Below are 24,407 nucleotides of genomic sequence, written 5' to 3'. Positions count from 1 at the left end.
AGTTGGTTTGGCATAGCTGATAGTTTTTAAAGGTTTAAGTTTATGATCACAAAAGATGCCAACTCTTTTTTTTAGTTCAGTTTAAAAATAATTTCTATACTCCATCACATTTTTACCATTATACATTTCATCCAAAGTGACATACGTCAAAGTTTTTTTTAAAACCGGCTCTTTGAGTTATGAAATTTAATCTAAAACTTAAGAAGTAATTTGCTCTATGAACCTTTTTTTAAAACTATAATCATTTGTATGCATAAAGTGAGTTAAAAAAAAAAAACACTTTGACAAGTGCCACTTTACTTTTGACAACGGGTGTATTCATAAACTCAGAAAATCTGCTCGAGTACAATCGCATTTATTTTCTGATGCATTTGTGAACGTACTCCCAATGCAGAATGTCTGTAGTAAACAAAAAGGTCTGACGTAGTCCGATTTGTATGTAAACAGAGTTCATAAACGTCAGAGAAAAATGGCTGCCAAACAAATTTTGTTGAACCTGATTTTTGATTTGCTTACCGAAAAATAAAAGAAAATTATAATTGGCACAAATACCTTGCAAGAAAAAAATAGAAAGAAAGTTAAAACGAAACAATTTTAAAGCTTAAAGTCAGCCCGACGCTGGCGACAGTCTGACGTTTATGAACGGTAAGTACGGCAGTTCGACTAGGTTAGTTCGATCGAAAATCTGACTTTATGAAAGCAGATAACGCAGTTCTTAGTTAGGCTGACGTTTATGAATACACGCAACAACTATATTTGTGACAGTAGAACATTAACTCTATTTTTTTAAATTAAAACTTTTAAAAATTCTATGAAATGAGATGACATTCATTGCGCACTAAGTTTGAAAAGTCGAACATACCCAGTAATTTGAATCAATCTGTCAAAACAACTCAACGTATGTGTTAGAAGTTTTTCTTTGTGTGTTCAGAACAGAGCCTGAACTGTCAAACAAAAGATTGTGATTTTTTACCACTAAACCCCTTAGAGCTTAACGTTTGTGTTTCTTTTATCGTTCTGAACGTATTCTGAGCTCAGAATAAAATAATTCAGCACACCGAGTTAAATGCTGAACACAAGACTTTGACAGGTTATTGTTTTATTATAATTAGTTCTTTCACGTTCATTTAAATGTTGAGTTATATTTTTTGTTTCTGTAGATGCAAATTACAAGTAAATCGACAAGTGTCAAAAAGTGACAGCTAAGCGTTAAGGTGTGTTTCACAAATAATTCTGAGTGTTCAGAATCTTAGAACACGGTTTGTCAACGGATCTGTTGCGGCAACGTATGCGACAGAAACTATGATATGGTTGCTTCACAGCTTCACAAGTTGCAATTTGACTAAGCGACCTATTTAATTCGAAAAGTGCTCTTTAGGAGCTAAATATTGAACCTACTACGTTCTCATCAATCTCACTTCTAGTTGGATATTAAAGGTTCTTTCATTTTAAATTATTACAAATTATTCTGTTTTCGATTATAACCTAAGTTGGCAACCACAGTCGATCGAATATAAAATCAAACTTACCTTCGATCCTTTCACCGGTTAGCAAAATATTCTGTGGTTTTAAATCCAAATGTGCTATTGAACGTTTGTGCAGGAACTGAAGGGCCTTAAGTACTTCGCGCATACAAATTCGTGTCTGTGCCTCAGATAGGGATTCCTCATTGTCCAGAAATGTCTGTAGCTCTCCTCCAGTCGCTCTATTAGTTTCAAATAAATAAATACAAAAATTATTACATATAGATAGATAAATTGATATTCATTTATATTAAGCATAAGCAAAAACATTATATGGACGGATTGCAGCTTATAAATATAAATTCCAACTTACAATTCCAATAGTAGAGCCGTATCTGATCTGGACTCATGAACGGCATTCAATTTGACAATATTGTCGGATCCCGCGCACATCATTAACACAGCAATCTCATGCTTTATCTCCTTGTCTGACGACTGAGCTCGGCGGCGACGTTTTAGAAATTTCGCAGCAAAATGCACGCCGGATTTCTTGTGAATGGCTCGTCTGACAGCAGCAAATTTGCCTCTGTAAAAATATAAAATAAAAAAAGAAAACAGTCAGAATAGAAATTACTAGTTTATTATGTTGTGTTGATAAATGGGGGAAAAGTTGATATTTTATTTTCTTTAACTTATAAAGAGGGTCAATGCTATTTAAGCCAATTGAAATCTATAATCAAGGAGACGACCATAGAAGAAATGTCATTTTCGTTTTTTCAATTTTCACTCACCCCCTTCCACTCTGGGTTTCTGGATAACCAAGTGAGAGTTTTAATACGATTATTATGGATAGATCTATGGCAGTTAAAAAAAAATGTATTCACAACTGTCATATTGTGTTTAAAAATCACTGTCAATTTTAATCTATATGACAGTTGGTAGGTTACCAGCCATATAAATGTCAGTGTTTGTTTTAAACCTGAATTCCTTAATAACATTCTTAATGGGATTATGCATTTGTAAAATAATTCAATTTCTTTTTGATCGAGATATGTCAAAAAGAAAATTTCCCTTTTTTTCCATGGGCAAAATAAATTGATTGATTTTTAATTTAAGATCAAATTAGCAGATCTGGATTTTTCGGCAGATTTACCCCTCTTTGCACAAACACTAACACTATTTAAATACAAAATAGTTAGCTGGACATTTGACAGATCAGTCATACTCCCATGGAAAACCCTAATTTTTCTCTCCGGCAGGTCCGTTGACATTAAGACTAAGTTTTAACGCAGAATAACTTTTGCTAACCGCTGTTTCTTTGGACTAAGAAAGTCCTCTCTCGAGGGACCAAAGTGTTGCTATATAAGACCCTTATCATCCCCGTCCTGCTATATGGTGCAGAAGCATGGACCATGACAAAAGCGGATGAAAGCACCTTGGGTCGCTTCGAGAGAAAAGTTCTTCGTGTGATCTACGGTCCCGTATGCATCGAAGGGGAGTGGAGGAGAAGATGGAACGACGAACTGTACGGGCTGTACAGCGACGTAGACTTGGCCAGAAGAGTAAAAGTCCAACGACTAAGATGGCTGGGTCACGTAGAGCGCATGGAAACCAATACTCCGGCCCGGAAAGTCTTCGAATCCGCACCCACAGGACAGCGCAGTAGAGGAAGACCGCGGATCAGGTGGCGCGCACAAGTGGAAGGTGACCTCACCCAACTTGGAGCGCGAAACTGGAGACATCTAGCTAGGGACCGAGCTAGATGGAGAAGTTTGTTGGGTGAGGCCCTAGTTCACACAGGACTGTAGCGCCACCTTAAGTAAGTAAGTAAGGTTCGTTGACATTATTCGTCAATAGTAGGCATGTTCGATGGTGGATTTCATTTGGAACATCGCTGCTCTCTGAACTCAAAAATTGGAGTGATGATAATGATTTGTTAATAAGCTGTTTTTCCAATGCGATTACAAAAACTTTAGATTGATCAACGAACATGATTATTGGAATCTGGTGTTGGAGACTTTATATTTCACGTTTGTTTCGTTTAGTACGAAAGAGATAAATATTGTAAGTTCTAAAACTGTTGACGGCTCAGTTCTCCATTGGCTGCGTTCAACTTCAAACAGATGGGTATCCGGATACCTTTTTGTTAGTGTTTTACGTGTAAAATAACAGCTGATCAAAAATAGCTGAGATGTCAAAAAGGTATCCATGATTTTCTAGATTATTTGACAGAACAGTTCATTCAACACATGGTTTAATTTGATTTCAGCTTTGACAGCAATCTCAATACATCTATCCAACTCGTTCAACAAGGTATCTAAAAATACACCTATCCAAGATACCCTATCCAACAAGAGATTGAACGCAGCCATTGTGTTTCAATTGGCGTTTTACTTTTTTAGTTCAGAGCTGAGCTCTGAGCAGAGTCTAAGCGAGCAGAGTAGAGTTCGGAGCAGAGTATGATCAAAGCTCTCTGATTTAATTATGACACAACTTGAGCACTAAACTGTCATGATTTTAAATGTCGTCTGTTTCAAGGCGTTCAAAATTTTTTTAAATCAAATTTATTAATAAAACAGTCATAGAGTTGGTCCATTTGACTCCTGAAATAAATTTGAATCATAAAAATGCTATATGCAATTAATTTTTTCTAAATTATCTTTCCTTCTACACTAAACCGACCAACCTCTTCCGCCATTTTTATTGTTTTGACGATGATTTTTTTAATTTACCGGCTTTCAAATATCAAATTGTTTGTGTTCAGCATTTTACTCCGTTTAATCTGTTATTTTATTCTGAGCTCACAGAGCGCGCTCTGAACATGTTCAGAACTAAAAAAGAAACACGAATTCGAAGCTCTGAACGATCAAAGCTCAAAAAGAAACACAATTATTTTTTTGACAGTTCGAGCTCTGCTCTGAACTAAAAAGAAAAACGCCAAATAATAAAGTTCTGATCAAGCTCTGTTCAGAAAGTACTCAACGTACTCAGACGCAGTGTTTAGCTTGAAAATAAGAACGAGTTGAAAAGCTTATATTGAGATAGCTGTCAAAAAATAAAAACGGGCTCTTTACAGTATCACACGTTGCAATTTGTCTCAAAGATCTATTTAATTCAAAAAGAAAAGTCAAACTAATTTGTCCCTTTGACAGCTGTCAGATTTTCGTTTTTATGCCTTGATCACACCATGTGTAAATGCACAAACAATACAATTGAAGATTAAGAAAGGTTATTTTTTTTTTTAAATAATTCCTATCTTCAAATAAAAATGATGTCTACATTTTGCAATCTAAAGAAATATGCCATAAATATTTATTTGGCCTTTTTTGTTTTTGTCAAACTCTAATTTATTTTTGTAAATATTTAGTTACCCACATCTGTAACACGCCCAGATCTCAGAATGTGCAATGTTCGGTACATCAATAAGTCAGATTGATTCTTGGTATTTTCTATGGTATGGTTTAAGTATAGCTATTCGCATTATGATTCTTGACAGTTCGTGTTCAATGTCAACAGTGGCCTTTTACTATATTACTCAGGCTAAGCACTAAGCAATGTAGGTTCAGGCATAGCCTGCGACTTAAGGTAATGCATTATAAAATGTTTTGTCACGACACAGTAAACAAAAAAGAAAAAAAAAACGAAACACTTATATTACGTTCTGAAGCCTGTACCTCATTCCTAGAGTGACTCTGAAGTAATTTTCAGGGCATATTCGTTGTCGTATGGTCGTATATTTGTTTTCTTTTCATATTCAAGTTGCTGACTAGCTGAACTGGCTCTGGCTTTAGCTTGATTTGACTGCCCGCCGCAAAATAGTTAAAGGTGCGAAAATATTGCCTGGAAACACAATGTTATTGTTAAGAAATTTACTCGGTCGCTTGCGCTATGTCTGCTCCCGGTACCGCCACCGACCACTGCACCGTAACGTCGCGTCCGTCCTTTCCTTTAAATTGTGTACTCTGATACTTTATCTTGCAACACTCGGGGTCTCTTATTGTGGTTTGGTTTATTGCACATGTCATAGGGGCACGGCTGCATAGTGTACCATGCTCAGTACTCTGTGCTAAGGCACTGGCACTGCACAGAAAGCTATAGGCAGAGTACAGTATCTTGCTTCATGTCCATTATATTATTGATTATTTCGTGCGGGTCTGAGTTGCTGCCCATTTGTTGTACTCAAATGAGACAGTGACGTATGGCCTATAGAGTGTTGATAAGAAGTTCCATGGAGTCGCAGATAGAATTTCATGTCCGTTCCAATGGGAGTGGCATTATATGAGTTTTTAACCTCTGGTGTACTTATTTTACATTTACCCTATAATTAATAATTATAAATTGCCCCAGAGATGTAGAATTTTTATTTCAGTGTTTCTGTTGGAGGACATGTCTTTTCGGATGATGATCCTCATCATGACTCCTCTTCTCGAAGATGTCAACTTAGATTTGACAAGTGCGCGACATTTTTTCCACCCTGTGAAGATAAATTGCGGCAATTTGTTTTTATTTTTCTTTATTGTCAAAAGTTTTGGATTGTTATTTAACCTTGAGAAGTTTCTTCAATGGAATCGCATCTTCCTGTCATCGTCGTGGTCGTTGCTGATTTTATGGTTCATAAACTTTCCTATAAACAAAATTTGTTTATTTCAAAACAAATTTCACAAGCTTTCGATGACTCTGCGATGATTGTTTTGAAGTTTAAAAAGGGTTTTAATGGCTTATTGCCTTTTATGGTTTAAAAGTATGTTGTTTATACATAGGTGGGAATTGGCTTTTAAGGACTTCCGTACGAGTTTCGAAGAAGAACGAAACAACGACTTCGATGTTGATGTTGTTGATTTGATGTTAAAGGTGAAGTATGTTTTTGATTTATGATTTGACTGACATGTTGTTTCTTTTAAGGTGTGGACATTTTATTATTTTTAATTGAGCGATGAAATCAGCGAGTACAAGTTATGCCATGACGTATGAGTATGATGAAGGACGAATTTACACGGTGATGCTTGTTGTTTGTAAACAAGTGGTGTCATTTAAGAGTATAAGTTTATAAATACTGCTTCTTGTTTTTGCATAAAAGTGACCTAACCTTTTTGCTGAAGTCAATGTCAATAAGTTTAATTATTTGAAATATGTCAAATAATTAAACTTATTTATTTTATTCTTACTCGTATGTTGTTTTACAGATTATTTGAATTAAGCTTGTTGACATTCAGATTATACATGTTCGAATGGTTTGTTTATTTGTTTATTGTAATTTTACAGGATTGCAAGCTATCAACTTGAGATTAGCATATTTAAGAATGTTTTCTGCCAACTTAATGTCAACAATTCTTTCTAAACACCGAAAATCAATGGCTACTTTGTTTTGGCTAAAATATTTCTGTCAGTTTTCTAAGATGACATTTTAAGAGTTGTCTCAAATTATATGTCAAATTGAGTCATTTCATCTTTTGAATTTATTTTTTCTCAAATTTAATACTTCAATCTTGTTTAATTTATACAAAATAGAAAAACTATAGGAGCTAAAATAGACCTTTAAATGTCAGTTTCCTATAAGTGAGGCTTTTGACGTTTTAATAAAGAGCTCTTTTTTGTTGAAAAGATAAAAAGTTCTGCTTGAATAAACTGCCAATGTTCTGTTTAGCTTTGTTTAATTCTTTATTTGCTTATTTTAATTTTAGGATGACAATTTGTCAAATTTCAAATTGTAAATGTTATGTCACAAATTCTTTCTTAAAACCGGTAAATGGTCATTTCGTTTCACAAAAAATGTTGCTGTCAGTTTTAAAAAGTGGATTTTTTAGGAATTGTTTCAAAATGTTCTACTCACTCAAAAATATACTTTTAACTGTCAGTTTCCTATAAGTGAGGCTTTCGACGTTTTACAAAAGAGCTCTTTTTTGTTGAAAAGATAAAAAGTTCTGCTTGAATAAACTGCCAATGTTCTGTTTAGCTTTGTTTAATTCTTTATTTGCTAATTTTAATTCCAGGATGACAATTTGTCAACTTAGAAATTGTAAATTTAATGTCACAAATTCTTTCTAAAAACCGGTAAATGGTCATTTCGTTTCACAAAAATGTCACTTGTAGGATCATATTTTATGTCAAATTAAGTCACTTTTTCGCTTACTATTTTATGCGAATGCCTTTTTTTTAAACTGTATATTACAATCTTTTTAAAATTCTATATAATAGGAAAAACAGCAGCTTTTTGAAGCAAAGATATACAAATACTGATCAGTTAGGTTTTTGACGTTTATACAAAAATAGTGTTTGCTTTTTGTTTCCATGATAAAAAGTTCTGTTTGACTAAATTTCCAGTAATCTCTAAAAGAAAGTGTGGACAACATTAGTTTTCATAAACTCTATTTTTGTGTAAACCAACCAACCAATATCCAAATATTATGTGATTTAGATCTGTTTGCTACTCTGACAAGTAACGTTAAGGTATGTTCCATTGTCTCTGAAATTCCATTTACATTGGCATTTATGCGATTAAACTTCAAAACACTATAATGATCATTAAGTGTTAAAGAAAGAAAAAAATAATAAATAAATCCCAAGTACCAACCAAGTCCTTGGGATAATTCTCCAGAATTCCTCAAAATATCTTTATAATCATAAAGTATACGAAGTGCATAAATTCTTATACAAAATAAAACACAAGACTTTTGTACAATAAAATTCACATAAATCATTTCGCACATACAATCGTAAATTTAATGAGGGAATGGCTTTTTGAAGATCACACTTGAACGCCCTGTCAGCTTCAGCGCTGCCGGCCGGCTGGCCGGACCATTCCCACGCATGAGGGGTCATAAAATTATTTTAAAATAAAAAAAAAGAAAACCTATACTCGTACTTAGGCAAGAGGAAGTGAATCTGTGGTTTCTGTTTAATGGCGAAGATGATGGAGATTACATGGAATTTGTTTGAGTGATCTGATATGTAAACTTTTCAGTGGTATGGTTAATTCAAGGAGGTGAATATTTATGGAATTTGACATTCAATCAAAATGCTTTTAAAATTGTTGTTGCAGAGAACGTAGAACAACTAAGATACTGGATAACACATCGGTGTGGATAATGAAACCACTACCTTTGTAGTTGTTTTTGCAGTCTTTAGAGAAATTAAATTGACAGGAAGGACTCCATACTCATCTTTTTCCTACTTTTCAGAAAGGTTCACGTTACTAAACGGACACTTTTTATCTTTTGGTTTTCAATTTCAAAGACTTTGGGCGTGTTCGTATTCATGTCAGAATCTATCCAGATAGAAATGTCAAATTATAATTTTTAAAGTTGTCTGACATCTCTTTTCTAATGACAAAACCTTTACCTGGCACAAAATGGAGAGGCACATTTATCTGAAAGTTACTTAACTGTCAAAACTTACGTCATAGCTAGCTTTATTGTCCATTAAAAATTCTTCCTAAAATGAAGAAACAAACCATATTCAAACTGTTTCATGTGGAGGGCTCATTAAAGTGAATTTTAAGTTTGAGGACGTCTTCCGCCTAACAAGTTGTTTAAATGAAAATCACATCCCATAACCGACATAATTAAGACCAATATGGAGTCGAGTGGAGACCCTCGCAAGTCTTTCACGACGATGGTAATCACATTTTCCCATATTAAAGTCAAGAAGTAACAAACCAACCAAACACACAAAAAGTAATAGTTCTGTGCTCTATACGTCGTTGTTGATTATTCCCTGGGATCAGGCGCACACATTACATGCATTTCATTCATTTATTCGGCGGCGGCTCGCGGCGCGGTGGTTGCCTCAAGTATCTTTTTTTTTGCGCACAAATTAAGCCAGTCAGAGCCCATAAAGTTACTCGTAGTCCCTGATAACTTCGCGGCGGTGCGCGGCGCTGAGCTCGCTCTTCTTTTCTCCTCCTAACACAGTATTTTACTTATACGGTTTTCCAGAAGTAGCAAAACTAAAGTGCTTTGAACTATGAACTGTTTCCTCACTGGTGCGGTGCTTTTTTGCCTGCTTCTGGTTGAAGAAAAACGTTTGTTCGTTTTGTTGTTCGAGGATTGCATAACCTTTTCACTTTGAGCTCTTTTGAGCAAAAGAGGGGAAGAAATAGCGGTAAGCTGATTGAAGAAGACGACGACTATACGACGATGATAGCTACGACAACGACGCTTTAGATAGTTTAAGTTAAGTATTCGCAATGTTGGTGGCGGTAGAGACACGACGCGACGTCAACGTGTTTAGGAACAAATACAAGAATACGCTGCTGCTTCCACTGTTACGACGAGTAGGTACCTTTAAAATACTCAAACTCCGACCGTGCTTGATGATGGTAGATTTTACAGTTGCACAGAAGACACATGTCCATTAGAGGTAAATAGGTGTAGTCAATGTTGTGTATAGCAGGTTTTTGGCCATGGTAATGGCTCTCAATAAAGAAGCAGCCAAGTCATATGGAATGAAGCTTACATTGCAAAAGGGATGGAACTGGTTAGGTTACTCATCTGAGTTACTTTAAATTCTTTGTAGGTAGGTACATACGAGTATCTATCGGTTGTGTTTCCAAATCCATACAGGTTTCGTATGAAACTTTATGAATAATCTATCTGAAATTGTGTGAATTATTTTCAATAAGAATGTGTGTGAAAAAGACACTAATCTGTCAAAACAAACATGCACAGTTTTCTTTTCTCACAAAATACATAATTCTGAATAAAAGCTTAAATGATTGTATTATTTTAATGTACCTCCTAGGTACGCATATTTTCTAAATCTACTCCATATTTTAACAAAAACATGAAATCAAACAGTCCATAATGAGTTTTATGTCAAATCAATTCCCGAAAATGATTTGCTTTTTACAAAGTCGAAGTAAGTTTGAACCTCATATAAACAGAGTAAATGAGATAGAAAGTTTAATTTGTGTCAAACAAAGAAAACATTTGTTGGCATTGGAATGAGTGCGTTCAACGATTTGTCAATATAACGATTAACTATTTGTTAATATGATACAAAGTTAATGACAAATTTATAATTCACGCAGATTTCGAGAAGATAGCTGATAATTCTAATAAGATCTCGCTGAAGGAAGCCTTTTGATAATGTTCAGTTTAAAAAAAGATAATTAATTTGACAATTGTATGTTTTTACTAAAATGCATACTCGTTTGACAGCTCATCTTTTCTAGGAGTTTAAAGGGAGCATACAAAAATTGTTTCCAATGATTTTGATGGGAAAAAATAAACTATGTAAGAAAACAGTTTCTACTTAACAACGTAACGTGTTTAGTAACGACCTGCATCCAATGCCAGACTGTAGACATCATTTCAAGGCTCCATCTATCGACCACTATTGTTAACGCTCAATCAAACAAACAACAGTAACAGCAGCATCAACATATCTTGTTTTTTTTTTTTAACTTAATCCATTTACACAGCAGCGACAATGCCGGAAAAAATTACTCATAAACTCCTCTTTAAGTAACTAGGAATATACAAGACTCAAACTTTCGAGCTCTAAATTTCTCTTCCGTCATATAGATACAAGTATGCTCCTTACATTAAATGTACATGTTTGCATCTTCAAACAGACAGATCAGTTAGCCGGCCGGCCGGCGCGGCGTCCAGCTCCTACAGATTTAACACCTTCTGCTTCTTCAATCGATGTTCTGTTCTAAATACATATTGATTGGCTTGGATGGTGATGGAATCGTCCATTAATAGCTCATTCCGAAAAAGCCGACCTAACCAACAAAACTAGTTCTGAAGTGCGTTTTGCTGTTGTTTGGTTTTGGTCTGCCGGAAGCGAACCATTAGTTTTGCCAATGTAAATATATCTTTTACGGATAGGTAGTAGTCTCCTTCTTCTTTTTTTGTCTCGAAATGGAGGGAAGTGGACAAACAGGTGGTTGCATGTGTGTTATAGTGATTTCTATGCGATTCTTTGCGAGAAATCACTAAAGTGACGTCACATGTTAGAGATACACGAAAGTTGTCCCAGACTATACGATTTTATTTGCACTGATGTTGTAGCTTATAGTAGCCGCATGCTGCATGCTGCGCTGCCATCGCATTACCGACAGATAGTAGTTGCATCAATGACTCTACATTATCGGTAGGTCGACGACGACGACGATTGCGGTCCGCCCATTGTGTCTCAGCTGTCAAATAGACTCGATCGGATTTCCAAAAAGGAAGTCCGAAAATCTGGAGGCTTTCATCATGGCGCGTGCATCCGGAGCCGGACCATGACTAAATCGCGTAGGGATGGCCTGGCCAATCTCTGCATTCGTCTCACGTTCACATGCAAAGCAACTGGAATTGCTGTTTATGGGACTGCCAAAGCAGTCAACCAGAGATAAAAGAAGAACAAAGTACGTGTAGAGTAGATGGATAACTTGGAAACAGCTAAAAATACGCCAAACTACTAGCGGAGGCAACCAAATATAGGTAAATCTAATAATACTATATTTCCATGGTAAATGGATATCTCTATGTAGACGCTGTGCTGCGCTGCTTTGTCGTCTGCGCATATCCTCCTTGTCATCTGTAGAAGCTGTTTTCGCCGTTGATGTCGCTGCTGCTGCTGCTGTTTCCGCGCCGGCCGCCGCCACCAGGGCTGCCTATATGCAGATCTTGGTGCCAATTGAAGCGCCGCTAAACTGCCCGCCCGCCGCGCGCCGCTCGCCGACACCATCACTGCCTCTGTCGCAGTGGAGGCTCAGTAAGATTGCTTCATGGGTCTATCGGTCGTTTGGATATATAGGAGGAGAAAGAAATTCCCCCGTGCGTTCGCGTCGTCGTCGTTAACGCGTTTGGTACTATGGAGGGAACAAATAAAATGTGGCGGCTTTTCAAATTGAAATCTTTCGATGAAATTAAGTAAAAAACAAACATAGTTTGCGTTTGGTTGCGGTCCCAAGGTTCTGTTTCAAGTTACCTTATTGCTGGGGCTTCCGTTTGATGATTATGGCTGCGGATGCTTTCTTTTTTTGATTTTGTTTGACGTTGTTAATGGTATGGCATTTGTGGTGTAAAGAGAGACAAATTATCCTGCGGTGCATTAAGAATCATTGAGCTCATAACCTTAACGGTTTTATATGGATAATAAATAGGGCTTAAAGGTTATGGTTATTTTTGCTTTGACGCATGAGACTTCAGACTTAAATAGAAACATATTTCAGTTTCAGTGTCAAAGACATACATAAGAGATATTGAGGTTAAGAAAAAAGAAATTTGAAGCAACTATTGTGGTGGGACCTTAATAATAATTGTTTACGTACGTTAGACGTGAAAGTAGCATGAGATAGATATATCAAAAATTTGACATATGCAATTTCAACTAACCAAGAAAAACGTCATCCCACATTGATTTTTAACTTTTAACTTAAAACTGTCAGTAGCATTTGAACGGTTATTTCCAAATCAAACTAAACTTCTTTTTAGAGAATTGTTTGATTCGAAGTTTTTAGCTGTTAATATTTTTCATAGATTCTTTTTTCTGAAAGAAAAGAGTAAATAATTTGTAATTCTTTTAATCCATGTAAACACAGCTTTATACCATTTGAACCATCTCCAATGTCTTTGTTGTCTGGCAAAGACTGTTAAAAACCTAGGGTTGAATATATAAAATTTGTTGAAATACTTATAAATAAATCCAAATTGCTTTCCCCAATCCATATCATATCATATCATGTTTCTACATTACAAAGCAATCAGACAGTTTTTTGTGTCTTATACTAAAGAAAAAACAAAATGGGGGACTCATAAACAAAATGAATATGCCATTTAGTGTCAACTGTCAAACACCCAACAATTGTACGCCCACCTATGTACCGCATATATTCTATGCATATGTAGATACAAAGGAAACCCCACGTATTATGGAAAAAGTAAAAAGGGGTTTATTTTAAACGTTCCCTTGACCGGATGAATAAATATAAAAAAAACAAGAATTGAATACTAATGTGTATATATGAGCTTTCTTGTGGTCAGGTTATTTTGTCGTTGTTATAGGTTTTTTCTTTAATTAAGCTTCCATGACATTTCAACTTGCATTCTTAAAAAGAAAACTCAAATTTTAAATAAAACACAAACATCAAACACATAAGCAAGTTCGAAAGTTCCAAGTATTCATCATCAATCAAAAGTATATGCTCCAAGAACTGTTTGTTTTGACAAATTGATAAAGTGAAATTTATGTATGTAGATGGCGTTGTCTTTTAATTTGTTCCCCCTAATATTTGCTCACTTTAAAACCTGTCACTTGGCTTTTTATTTGCTAATCAGCACAGCATATCAACACTTTAGGTATAGTTGCTAATTTCATGACAATGTTTGGACTTAAAAATAATTGAAGTGCCAAAAAAGTATTCACACTGTATGCACATCATCTTTCACCGTTCTGTCCCTCTTAGTAATGAACCAACAAAAAAAAAAACAAATCTGTCAAATATTTCTTGCTCTTAAATTTATCTAACATCAAAACTAACAATCTACATACATGCATGTGACATTTGTCCATAAAATAATGCAAACAGTCATCTCATCAGTATTGATAAAAACATTTGCTAATTGCTCAATCCCGTTTGTTTTTAATTTGACAGGAGTAAATATTTGTTTAAGTCTAATCAACTATGTATTTCTAACAGATGATTGCATTACAAGATGACAATTAGGCTAAATACACATCATACATAATTGTAACACAAAAAAAATGAGATAAATTTAAAAGCATGAGAGACGACATGCTGTGTAAACTAAGAATTAATCAAAATAAAAATAGAGATTGTTGATGCAACGGCTAGAGTTTCATACATATGCATGTATATTTACAAACATAGTATGTGCATACAAATTTATGTCAAAATAAATCAAGATGTCAAACGATTTGTATATGAAGAACAGTTAACATAAGTGAATTCGTATATGAGTAGCGAACACAAATTACAAAAGAGATTAATGGCTCGTGAAAACGGTCAGTCATAATTAAAGCTTAAGTGCAAATATTGACCATTAACTTTGGTGAACGAAATATTCGATTCTAAACGCAATGTCAATACATTTTAATAACTGTCAAACACGAGTTGATAAAATGAATAACTTTGTTGAACAAAATGCCAATACATTTTGACACGTCCTGTCAAACACTAGTTTATAAAATTAATAACTTTGTTGAAGAAAATCTTTGTTTTAGAACGTAACGCCAATATATTTTGACACCTGTCAAACACGAGTTAGTAAAATGAATTTATTCGAATTTCTTATGCATCCATCGAAGACATATGAAGTCATTTCTATAAAATTATCATCATAACGGTTTATAAAGTCAACTGACTTTATCAATTCGATAAGCTTCCTATCTAATTGCCAATTTCTACAATTTTCTATTCAGGTTATTAGTACGGAAAAGTACCCAATCGTCCTTCACAAACTAAACCTTCTTATCTTTCGATAAAATATTATCTTCTATCGATACCAACACACAAATAATAGGCAATTAAAGTACCTAGGTATACCTGTCAGACTTTCATAATTTTTTTCACTTGAAACACACTCCACAGAGGAGGTTCTTTTATTTCGTTTTAAATTTATTATTGTTTCTCCAAGTGCAATCAAGGTTAAAATTACAAAACGAACAGAACAACATGCTGGTTTCACCTTAATGTAGGTCTCCCCTTACAAAATAATCATATATAAAAGAAAAAAAAATTATAAATAAATAAACTATTTGCTGCTTTCCAAGTGTCTGGCTGCACTCATATCACCACACATAACGGTAATTTGTAAGAAACTTATTTTTTGTTGTTCTGTTTACTTTTCCACGCAACGGGGCTTGATTCGAAATAGATTTTGTTTTTGTGTGTCATGTCTTAGGCACACATATTATTATACTCCATTGGCCGTGTTTATATTTAATTAGTTTATCATAATCTCGCTTGGCGGCGCGGCTAGCGGCTGGTGTCATGGCGGTTAGGTAGAAAGTACTGCCCAAGCTTACAAACCCATAGAACACGTAGCTTGTTCTATAGGCAATATAAATAATATAACACCCGCATAGGTCCAAGTATCTAGGTTTCTTTAAGCAGCAAACAACATTAATGTAACATTTTCTATACTTGGCTGTCAGCTGAGTGGTGGTACATTGTACACGTCAGTGTCGCCGTCGGGCAATGTGTTGTTTGTTAAAACCTTCATTTGGGTTTATGTTAAGCTCTTGTTCCATTACTCTTTTTTTTTTCTTTTTAAAAGTTTATGCGGCACTGGTAAAGTCGAGTTCGGGTCATTATCATTTTTTGGTTCGTACAATGACATGAATTTATTTCATGATGTTAACTGAGGTTTGTCGTTGTTTTTATTCTTTGGATCCATTCAAAACAACAAAAAAGAATTGTAATTAACAACGAAAGAATTAATGTGACATGCGTAGAATGAGAATTCATTCACATTATAGAATATATAGAGGTTCATATAAGTTCACTAGGTACTACTGCTAAGTGCTAATTTCAACTCTGTGGGATTATTTTTTTAACAAAATAATTACTTCTGAGAGTTGTGCTGTTATGGGTCTTTGACACAGTAAGTAGGTACATGCCTTAATTTAGTTTTTCACTATAAAGTGTCAAATGGCATTTTTCTGAAATACATTCACAATGTGAAATAAAGAATTCAAGTTGCAGTTTTGATTTGGCAGCACTGTTGGGACTGCAAGTTGTTCGTTTACACTTTTGCTTTAGGCTACTGTCAAAAGGTCAATTGTTAATAAAAATATAATGGTTTATCAGAGTCAGTGAATTGAAATTCCAATACCATTTTGTTTGGTAGTTGAAAATGTTAATTTTCTCGGGAATGATATTTAAAAGAAAAAAATTGACATAAAAACAAAGAAGCAAACGTGTTGGTATCGTTTTTAAGAGTTATTAGTGGAATTTTGACACATTCAACTAAATGTTTCATTTTGGTAATCCTAAGTTCGAATTCATAAATGACGTATGTCATTTTCGAAAGCCAACTATCTTGGGAATGACATTTAAAAGCAAAAATGACGTGCTTGGTGTTATCGTTTTTTCGAGTTACTAGTTGAGGTTTGACACATTCAACTTAATGTTTTATTTTGGTAATACTGAGTTCGAATTCTTAAATGACGTGTGGCAATGTAAGAAAATTCCAATAAACATTTCTTCAATTTCAAATGTCAACTATCTTGGGAATGAAATTTAAAAGAATCATATGACACCGACACAAGCAAGCAAGATTGGTAGTATGTGTGAGTTTTTAGAGTGATTAGCGAAGTTTTGACATACTCAAATTCTGTAGAGTTCAAATTCTAAATTGAAATATGCTATTATCTACCGAAAGCAATTAAAAACAACTGATGACAGCTAGATCACTAATAACTCAAACGAACATATCTGAACATTTTTAGATAAGTACTCGAACGGACGCAAACACAATAGTTAAGTCAAATTTACTGCAAATATTTTTTCGATTTCGTACAATGTCTAAAATCATTATTACGAAACGAGACCAGTGTAACAGTGCCCCAAGGGGTTTATATGCAATCGAACTGGTTACCTAATAGTAATAATAATAATAATAATTAACTACAAATATGGGAGGTATATTTGTTTCTATATGAAACGAATTATTATTCAACTGAAGAAAATCATAAATTTGCTATCCTATGTTGCGAAAAAAAACTTACAAAGAAGTTTATGGTCTTATGAGTGTTTGAAGTGAAGGTAAAGATTGAAATATCATCAAGATAAAGGGAAACTTTTATTAAACAGATTTGAAGACGCTTTGTTGTGTTTCCCTTAATGTTTGCTTAAATTTTTTCGCTCCCTCATCTTAAGCAGGTGTAAATAAAGCAATGGGAAATTGTAAATATTATCATACAGCTGGGAGGGTTCCAACCAAAGAAAAATTTACCTAACTAGAGGAAGACTACTTGAAAATTTAAATCCAACAAAGGTGGGTGTTCAAAAAAGACTTGATATGGCTAATAAATATTTCATGCCTTTAGCGCAGCACATCAGACTACACAGACAATGGAAAAGAAGTTATAGAAGAAGCCTACTTTAAAATGGAGTTGATTGCGGATGCGGGGAGAAGCTCAAGATTGTTGTGCAATGCATAATGTGTTGATTTTTAATGTTGATAATATTTATTATTCTTGTTTAATGTTGTGCATCTTTTAAAGTTGTTGCTTTTTGTTACGTCAAGAACGACCTTGCGAAAGGTCATATTTTTATGTTGTCAATTAAAAACCCATAAGTTCTTCGATTAACTTGTGCTGTCAAACGATAAACGTCAAACAGCAAAACACCAAATTCAGAAACCACTTAAATAACAAAAACAATAAGTACAAAAACTACTAGAAGAAAAGTGTAATAGGCACCTTAAGAAATGATATCTGCGCTGTGATTTCTGATCATGAATTTATTCTTTAAAAAAAAAGCAAACTCTTTTGATCTGTCATTTATTATACGCAGAAGAAATGTCAAACCAGGTCTTTATTTATTTTTCTTAGTGACATCTGTCATATTTAGCAAAATGTTTATCTTATAGTTTAATCAATCCAGCATCTAAATCCTAAATTTATGGAAACAGAAAAGATCGGTTGACAATTATATTTTTTTCTGTTACTCCCATGTTACATTCCGATTTCTCCCTCTCAAATAAACGTATACAACGTATTGACATTTATTAATGTCAAATATGTTCGTTACTATGATACGATTGCCAAAAGATTGTTTGTGACATTCTATTATTAAAAAAGGTCTTTTTTCTTATTTAAGCCACAACAAATCATAGACACGAAAAAAAACTATACAAGCCCTAATTGGATATCAAGTCAATTAAAAATGAAAACTCGCACAATCTAAGATAAAATATCTATTAGACATCACTTCCATACCACCTATGAAGGTATAAGGACAACAAAAAAAAAACATATGTTTAGTCTTTTTTGGTTCTTAGCTTAAATGAATCAAGATACCGTCTGGTATTTTCTGGTGGTGTACCTCATGCCATTACTAAACCACCAAACCAAGTATACTCGTATATTCTTGACCAATTAGAGAAAAATTCCTGTTGAATTGAACAAACGGGAGTGACTTTTACCCACGCAATGGCTAATAATCTTCTTTGTCTGATGACTTCTTCACCCGAGTTTCTATATTCTATTTTTACAAACGAAAAAAGGATATTTTTATCCAATGAAATGAGGTGACAAATAAATAAACAACACCAAATAGAACGAAGCTCTGACAGATGTAAAAATAGAAGACGAAAAAAGTCAACTATTTGTGGACCGGGTTCTCTTCATTGCGTGTTTTAGAGCTTTGCTGTCTTTGTCTTGTCAAAATATATAGACGAAAAAGAATAAAATTAAAAAATCCAATCGCGTGAAAACTAAACGAATAGAATATTTTCTACTAAAATTTAATTTAATTGGAATGGAAATAAAAATTCTATGAATGACATTTACCATTTACATAAGTTCTTCGTTAGAGATTGATTAATTTTGATTGTTTTTACTTTAATTATTTTTGACATTAAAAGGAGCGTCTTATATATTATTGTTGCAGATCTATGTTGTATTTTGCTGTAAGATTTCACTTTCTTGAGTAGCTGTCAGTGTCAAAATATGCAGGTTTACACTGTTGTCAAAATATTTTAATAAGATCTTATAATTCATCGGAAAGAGCAAATTATTGTATTTGACAGAGCAATCATATTAATATAAATAAGAGTTCTGAAAGAAGTGCCAAAATTTTCTGTTGAATTTCTGACATCAAATCTGTCATGTGGAAAACTATAAAATAAAGAAGATTCCAACCAAAAAACTACTTCATTAAAATTTTGACAGCAAAAGTGATTTTATCCAAATCACAAAAGTCGCAAAAGTGAGACATGTTTATAAAAGTTTTTAAAACTATCCAAATCTCAACAGGAACAGTTCTTAAACATGAAATGTCAAAATTTAAAGATAGCTACTACTATAATTATGGAATAAACGCATTTAAAAATTCTGACAGCCGCTGTTTTCGTTTAATTTTATCAACTATCAAAAATTTAGAACATTTCATCATTGCGTCTAACTTAAATACCAAATTCACCGATGACGTCTTCATTTGTGACATTTATCATTTACATAAGTTGTTCGTTAGAGATTGATTAATTTAATTTGTTTTTTATTTTAATTATTTTTGACATTAAGGAGCGTCTTATATATTATTGGGGCAGATCTATGTTGTATTTTGCTGTAAGATTTCAATATCTTGTGTAGTTGTCAGTGTCAAAATATGCAGGTTTACACTGTTGTCAAAATATTTAAATAAGATCTTATAATTCTTATATAAATCGGACATAGAACATTATTTTATTTGACAGAGCAGTCATATTAATATTAATAAGATTTCTGAAAGAAGTGCCACAATTTTCTGTTGAATTTTTGACATCAAACCTGTCATGGGGAAAACTGCGAAATGAAGATGATTCCAACCAAAAAATACTTCATTAGAGTTTTGACAGGAGAAACGATTTTGTCTAAATCTCAAATGTCGCAAAAGTGAGATATGTTTACAAAAGTTTCAAAGTCCAAATCTCAACAGGAACAGTTCTTAAACACTAAATGTCAAAATTTAAAGATGGGTACCAATATAATTATGGGATAAAAGCATTTAACAATTCTGACAGCCGTTGTTTTTGTTTAATTTTATCAACTGTCAAAAATTTAGAACATTTCATCATTAATTGTTATCAACTGTCAAAAATTTAGAACATTTCATCATTACGTCTAACTTAAATACCAAATTCACCCATGAGGATGACGTCTACCATTGACTGTCTGTTAGATAAGAAAAAGAACCTCACCTGGAATGAAAAGAAAGAAAAAATAACAATTAGTCAAAAGATAAATAAAAGATAATATTCCAATAAAAATATATCTAAATATGCGTGTTTTTATATGCTAATCAAAATATTATGCGAAAAAAAGTCGTCTCCCTTTTTTTCTTAAGGTAGGTATCTACTAGGTATCTTGCAAATGCCAGACATAATTTTATAAATCTGATTCAAGATCAAGGGTTAATGTAGAATTTATAGAAGCTAGAAGCCAAACCACAAGAGAGAGAAAAAAAAGGAAGAAGAAACCCAAATCAAAGTCTGACCACATTAATTCAAAATGACTGTGCAAAGAAAAAAAAGCAAAGCTGATGACTTGTTATCCTTGAAATAATATTACAAAAACTAAAAAAAATTAAACCCAGAGCCATTAGCAAGATATTGTACGCTGGGAAGAAATTCAGCCAAAAGTCTAATTTCCATATTGAGATTTGTTCTGTTTGTTTCTTTGTTTGAACGAGAATGATGAAAACATGAGAGAAGTCCTAAAACCAAACAAGTTTTAAGCTTCTACCTCGAATTCCATTGAATATAAAATAATCTCGTTCGATATCGTGTGAATGCATAAAATTGTGACCTAATTTTTTACCAGCTTTGAGATAATTATTATATTTTTATTTATTGAATTACTATACTTGTTCTCGTATGTCGCGAAAACGTTGTTAATTGTCATACACGTAATAATTTAACCGTGAGGGTCATTGTTTTCATATTATAGCCAATAAGTTTCAAAAACTTAACTATATACGTCAAGTTCATCCTCTCTATGATGATATTGTGCTCTGGGGGTGGTTTGAGTTGACAGCCAACAGTGTTTCAGTCAAGACCATAGAGTACCATTTTTTTCTGAAAGATAATACATCTTAACTTAACGAGAAACAAGACACTTTTTTTTTTAGTTGCAACGTGTAGAACACTTTGCGTCAAAATTCACACTGTTGTTGGCCTGATGGGCTGTGTTCAGCGCTACACATACACAATCCAATGCAAAGAGTGTATTTTCTTTGAAAAGCATCAAACTGAAACGGATCATAAATGTGTGATAAATCGGTTAAAAATCATACACCACAATGTTAACAACAACTGAAGACATTCAGAGGGTAACCTTGTTACCAATTTAAAGACTGGAACATTATAATTGAAAAATTGACAATGTGATCATTATTTGATGGTTAGAGATGACATTGATGGAAATGATATCCACACTTTAAGTTGTTAAAATTCATTTGATCTCAATTAATAAAGCAAGTTAAATGAAAAGATAAACTGTAAGAAACAAGAAGGTTATAGTTTGTTAGAAGGATCGACATAAATTTACAATGAAAGCATTCAGCGATATATGGAAAAAGGTTAGTTCGATAACACATAGATCACAAAATATGACTAAATACATTTGTTTAGCTCATTTCGTATAGTAAAAAAAAGTAGAAATAGGATACAAATATTTTTTTCTTTTTCTCCCAGAAACTTTTGACAAAAGACAACTTTGTAAAATGTGTCTTTTCCATTTTTTGTAACTGTTTTTTCGACGAGTGCTGGCTGCCAAAGTATTTTTGTCTGTTTGTTTTGACGTTTTGGGATCATTTTTTCGCAAACTGTCAAACGAGCCAAAACCGCAGACATTTTTTTTCTAATGAGTGCGTTCAGCTTCTTATTGATTCAAATTTATATTGTGTGTGCTGCTTTACGAATATTTTATATATTTTATTTATAGACTTATTTTTCTCAGTTAGAAACAGAAGTCTCGTCGCCAAAAATTCGGCACGTGTTGCAAATAAAAAAAAATAAACTAGAAAGACCAGCACAACGTTCCATTAATGGATTCAAAAAAAAAAAAATTCAAGTCCCACTTCTACAATTTAGAAGTATGTAGGCACTCGTACCACATTATGCTCTTACAAACTTTAATCATCACAGTTAAAAATAATCCAGATTACACTATAAGTACCTACCTACTGAAAACAGAAAAAAAAAATATCTTTAAGCTGACAAACAGACAAAAAGTCGCCTTTAATTTGCTTAACGAAACACTAACTTTTTCGTATGTAATGTATGTTTCTCTATGAAACTGTCATTCTTTTTAAGTGCTTGACAACAAAACGAAAAGTTGACGTTGTCGGCATATCGGCTGGATATAGAATTTTATGATACCTACTTACTAAACATATAAAGAAGCAGAATAATGACAGTAGTTAGGTTTTTTTTTTTGCAAATGAACTTCAGAAATAATAACAATCAATCAGTCAGAGTGTCGCCTTGTCGCCAGAGTAACACACACAAAAATCAGATTAGAAAAAGAAAAAATCAATATTTTGCTTCGTGACACATTTTTTTCATTTTCAAATTAGTGACAGAACCGCGAAATGGTGTAAAAGAAAAAAGAGGAAAGGTAGTTTAAAGAATATGAACCATGTCGGTAAGCAAGTAAACTGTCGGTATTTTTGTCAAAAATCAGTTTTAGATAATGAAGTCCTAATCGCGAAATATATGTCAAAATATCCAATGTCCATTGCCGAAACAATTTCGAAATTTCGATTAATTATCTTCCATTTTTCTTAATGCAAAAAAATTATATATATTTTTGAATTAATTATATTTGTTTCTTTTAGTAAGGTGATGATTTTTGACCGTGGCTGTCAAATTAAACTCCAAAGATCGTTTGTTATAGTTTTTTTTTCATATTTTCGTTGTTTAAAATGTCAGTTTACATTTTTTTTTACGAATTAATTCATGGGCGTCACTCGATATTCGCGATGTTAATCGTTAAAATAAGCTTCCAAAACAGGGGGAATTAAAATTTAAGACATTAACGGTCAAAAAAAAGATGTTTATCTCAGATAGATATACATTCAAGGTCTCTTAGTCCAGTTAAATATTTGAATAAACTTAATGTTTTATGGTTTGATTACCTACCACTTAAAGGCAAAAGCTGATTGTTATTATTAGCAGGAGGGTGGTGAGATTATAAAATGTTGACTTATATGGTGTGAACAGAAATCAGCTTTTTAATTTATTTATTTAAAACACTTGCAAAATATTTTAATTCACTTGTTTTTTTTTTGTATTTAACATAAAATACGGAAGATGTATATAAATCAAAATTTGACATTATTTATGATTATTCACATGAGGTGATGGTGAATTTGTGAATGATAAAACTGTCATTTTAAATATTTACCCAACTAACTACATTGTGATATATTAACCGGAAATTTAATATCTTGTTTGTTTTAATTTAACACATTTTGTACACAATAAACAATGGTAAATTTTAAGTGACCTTGACTTAGCTGGCGCAAAAATTTTGATTTGATTATATTGATAAAAATATATACAGACATATATTATTTCGTTGCGCATTTGTCACCCTTGATGGCTTTTTATTTATATTTTTTTTTGTTTTTTCGGATTGGTATGAATGTCTAAAACGTTAAAGCAAAAGTTTTGCTGTCTGCTTAGTTTTATGGGTAAAGGATTTTAACTGTGAAGGTGAGTATTGTTTCTTCAAATAAATGTCATAAAATTATCTTAAAGCCCAACTATCATAGACTAAATTAAAAGTAAGCTAATGTCAAAACCGAACGAAAAATTATCAGAAGTTATCGTCAAAACAAAAAGTAATCATAATGGATTCAAGAAAATTTGACATTTGCTTAAGCTCGAGCCATTTAAATGGCTCTTGAGTAATTGCGCGAAAGTAAGCGAAATTTAACGAAACTGAGCAGAACGTCTTTTTTGGTTAGTGACTATAAGGCTGCGTATTGGTTCGTTACCTTTAGCTAGCTTAAGCTCGGTTAAGTCTATTATAGTTGGGCCTTTAGGCTTAGCTACAAATTTAGGCAACTTCACGTTCGAAAAATGAAGAATAAACGACGCCACCTGGTTAAAAGTAAATTGAGCTCTAATCAACTGTCAGTTGTCAAATTGAATTTCAATAAAAACAGTTCTGCCAACTGAAAAACTTATCTCCTTTGGCTGAGCTGTCAAAAAATAAATCTTAATAATAATAATTTTTAGTTTAGACGTTCGGTTTTTGGTCCTTTTTTTCTGC

The 24,407-nt window shown here is 33.3% G+C and overlaps 1 protein-coding gene across 1 annotated transcript in view; it reads right to left on the bottom strand.

Moving 5' to 3' along the window:
• Nucleotides 1-24,407, bottom strand: part of LOC129947615 (death-associated protein kinase related) — a 136,065-nt gene that overhangs the window by 4,690 nt on the left and 106,968 nt on the right. Inside the window, exons 3-4 of the mRNA XM_056058244.1 lie at nt 1,837-2,049; nt 1,530-1,705 (exon numbers count right to left, since the gene is read on the bottom strand). Of these exons, the coding sequence (XP_055914219.1) occupies nt 1,530-1,705; nt 1,837-2,049 (389 nt within the window). The remainder of the gene's footprint in view (nt 1-1,529; nt 1,706-1,836; nt 2,050-24,407) is intronic.

Source organism: Eupeodes corollae, chromosome 2, assembly GCF_945859685.1.
Source record: "Eupeodes corollae chromosome 2, idEupCoro1.1, whole genome shotgun sequence".
NCBI lineage: Eukaryota > Metazoa > Arthropoda > Insecta > Diptera > Syrphidae > Eupeodes > Eupeodes corollae.
Note: the sequence above shows the minus strand (reverse complement) of the source record. Positions and strands in the feature narration are given on the sequence as shown.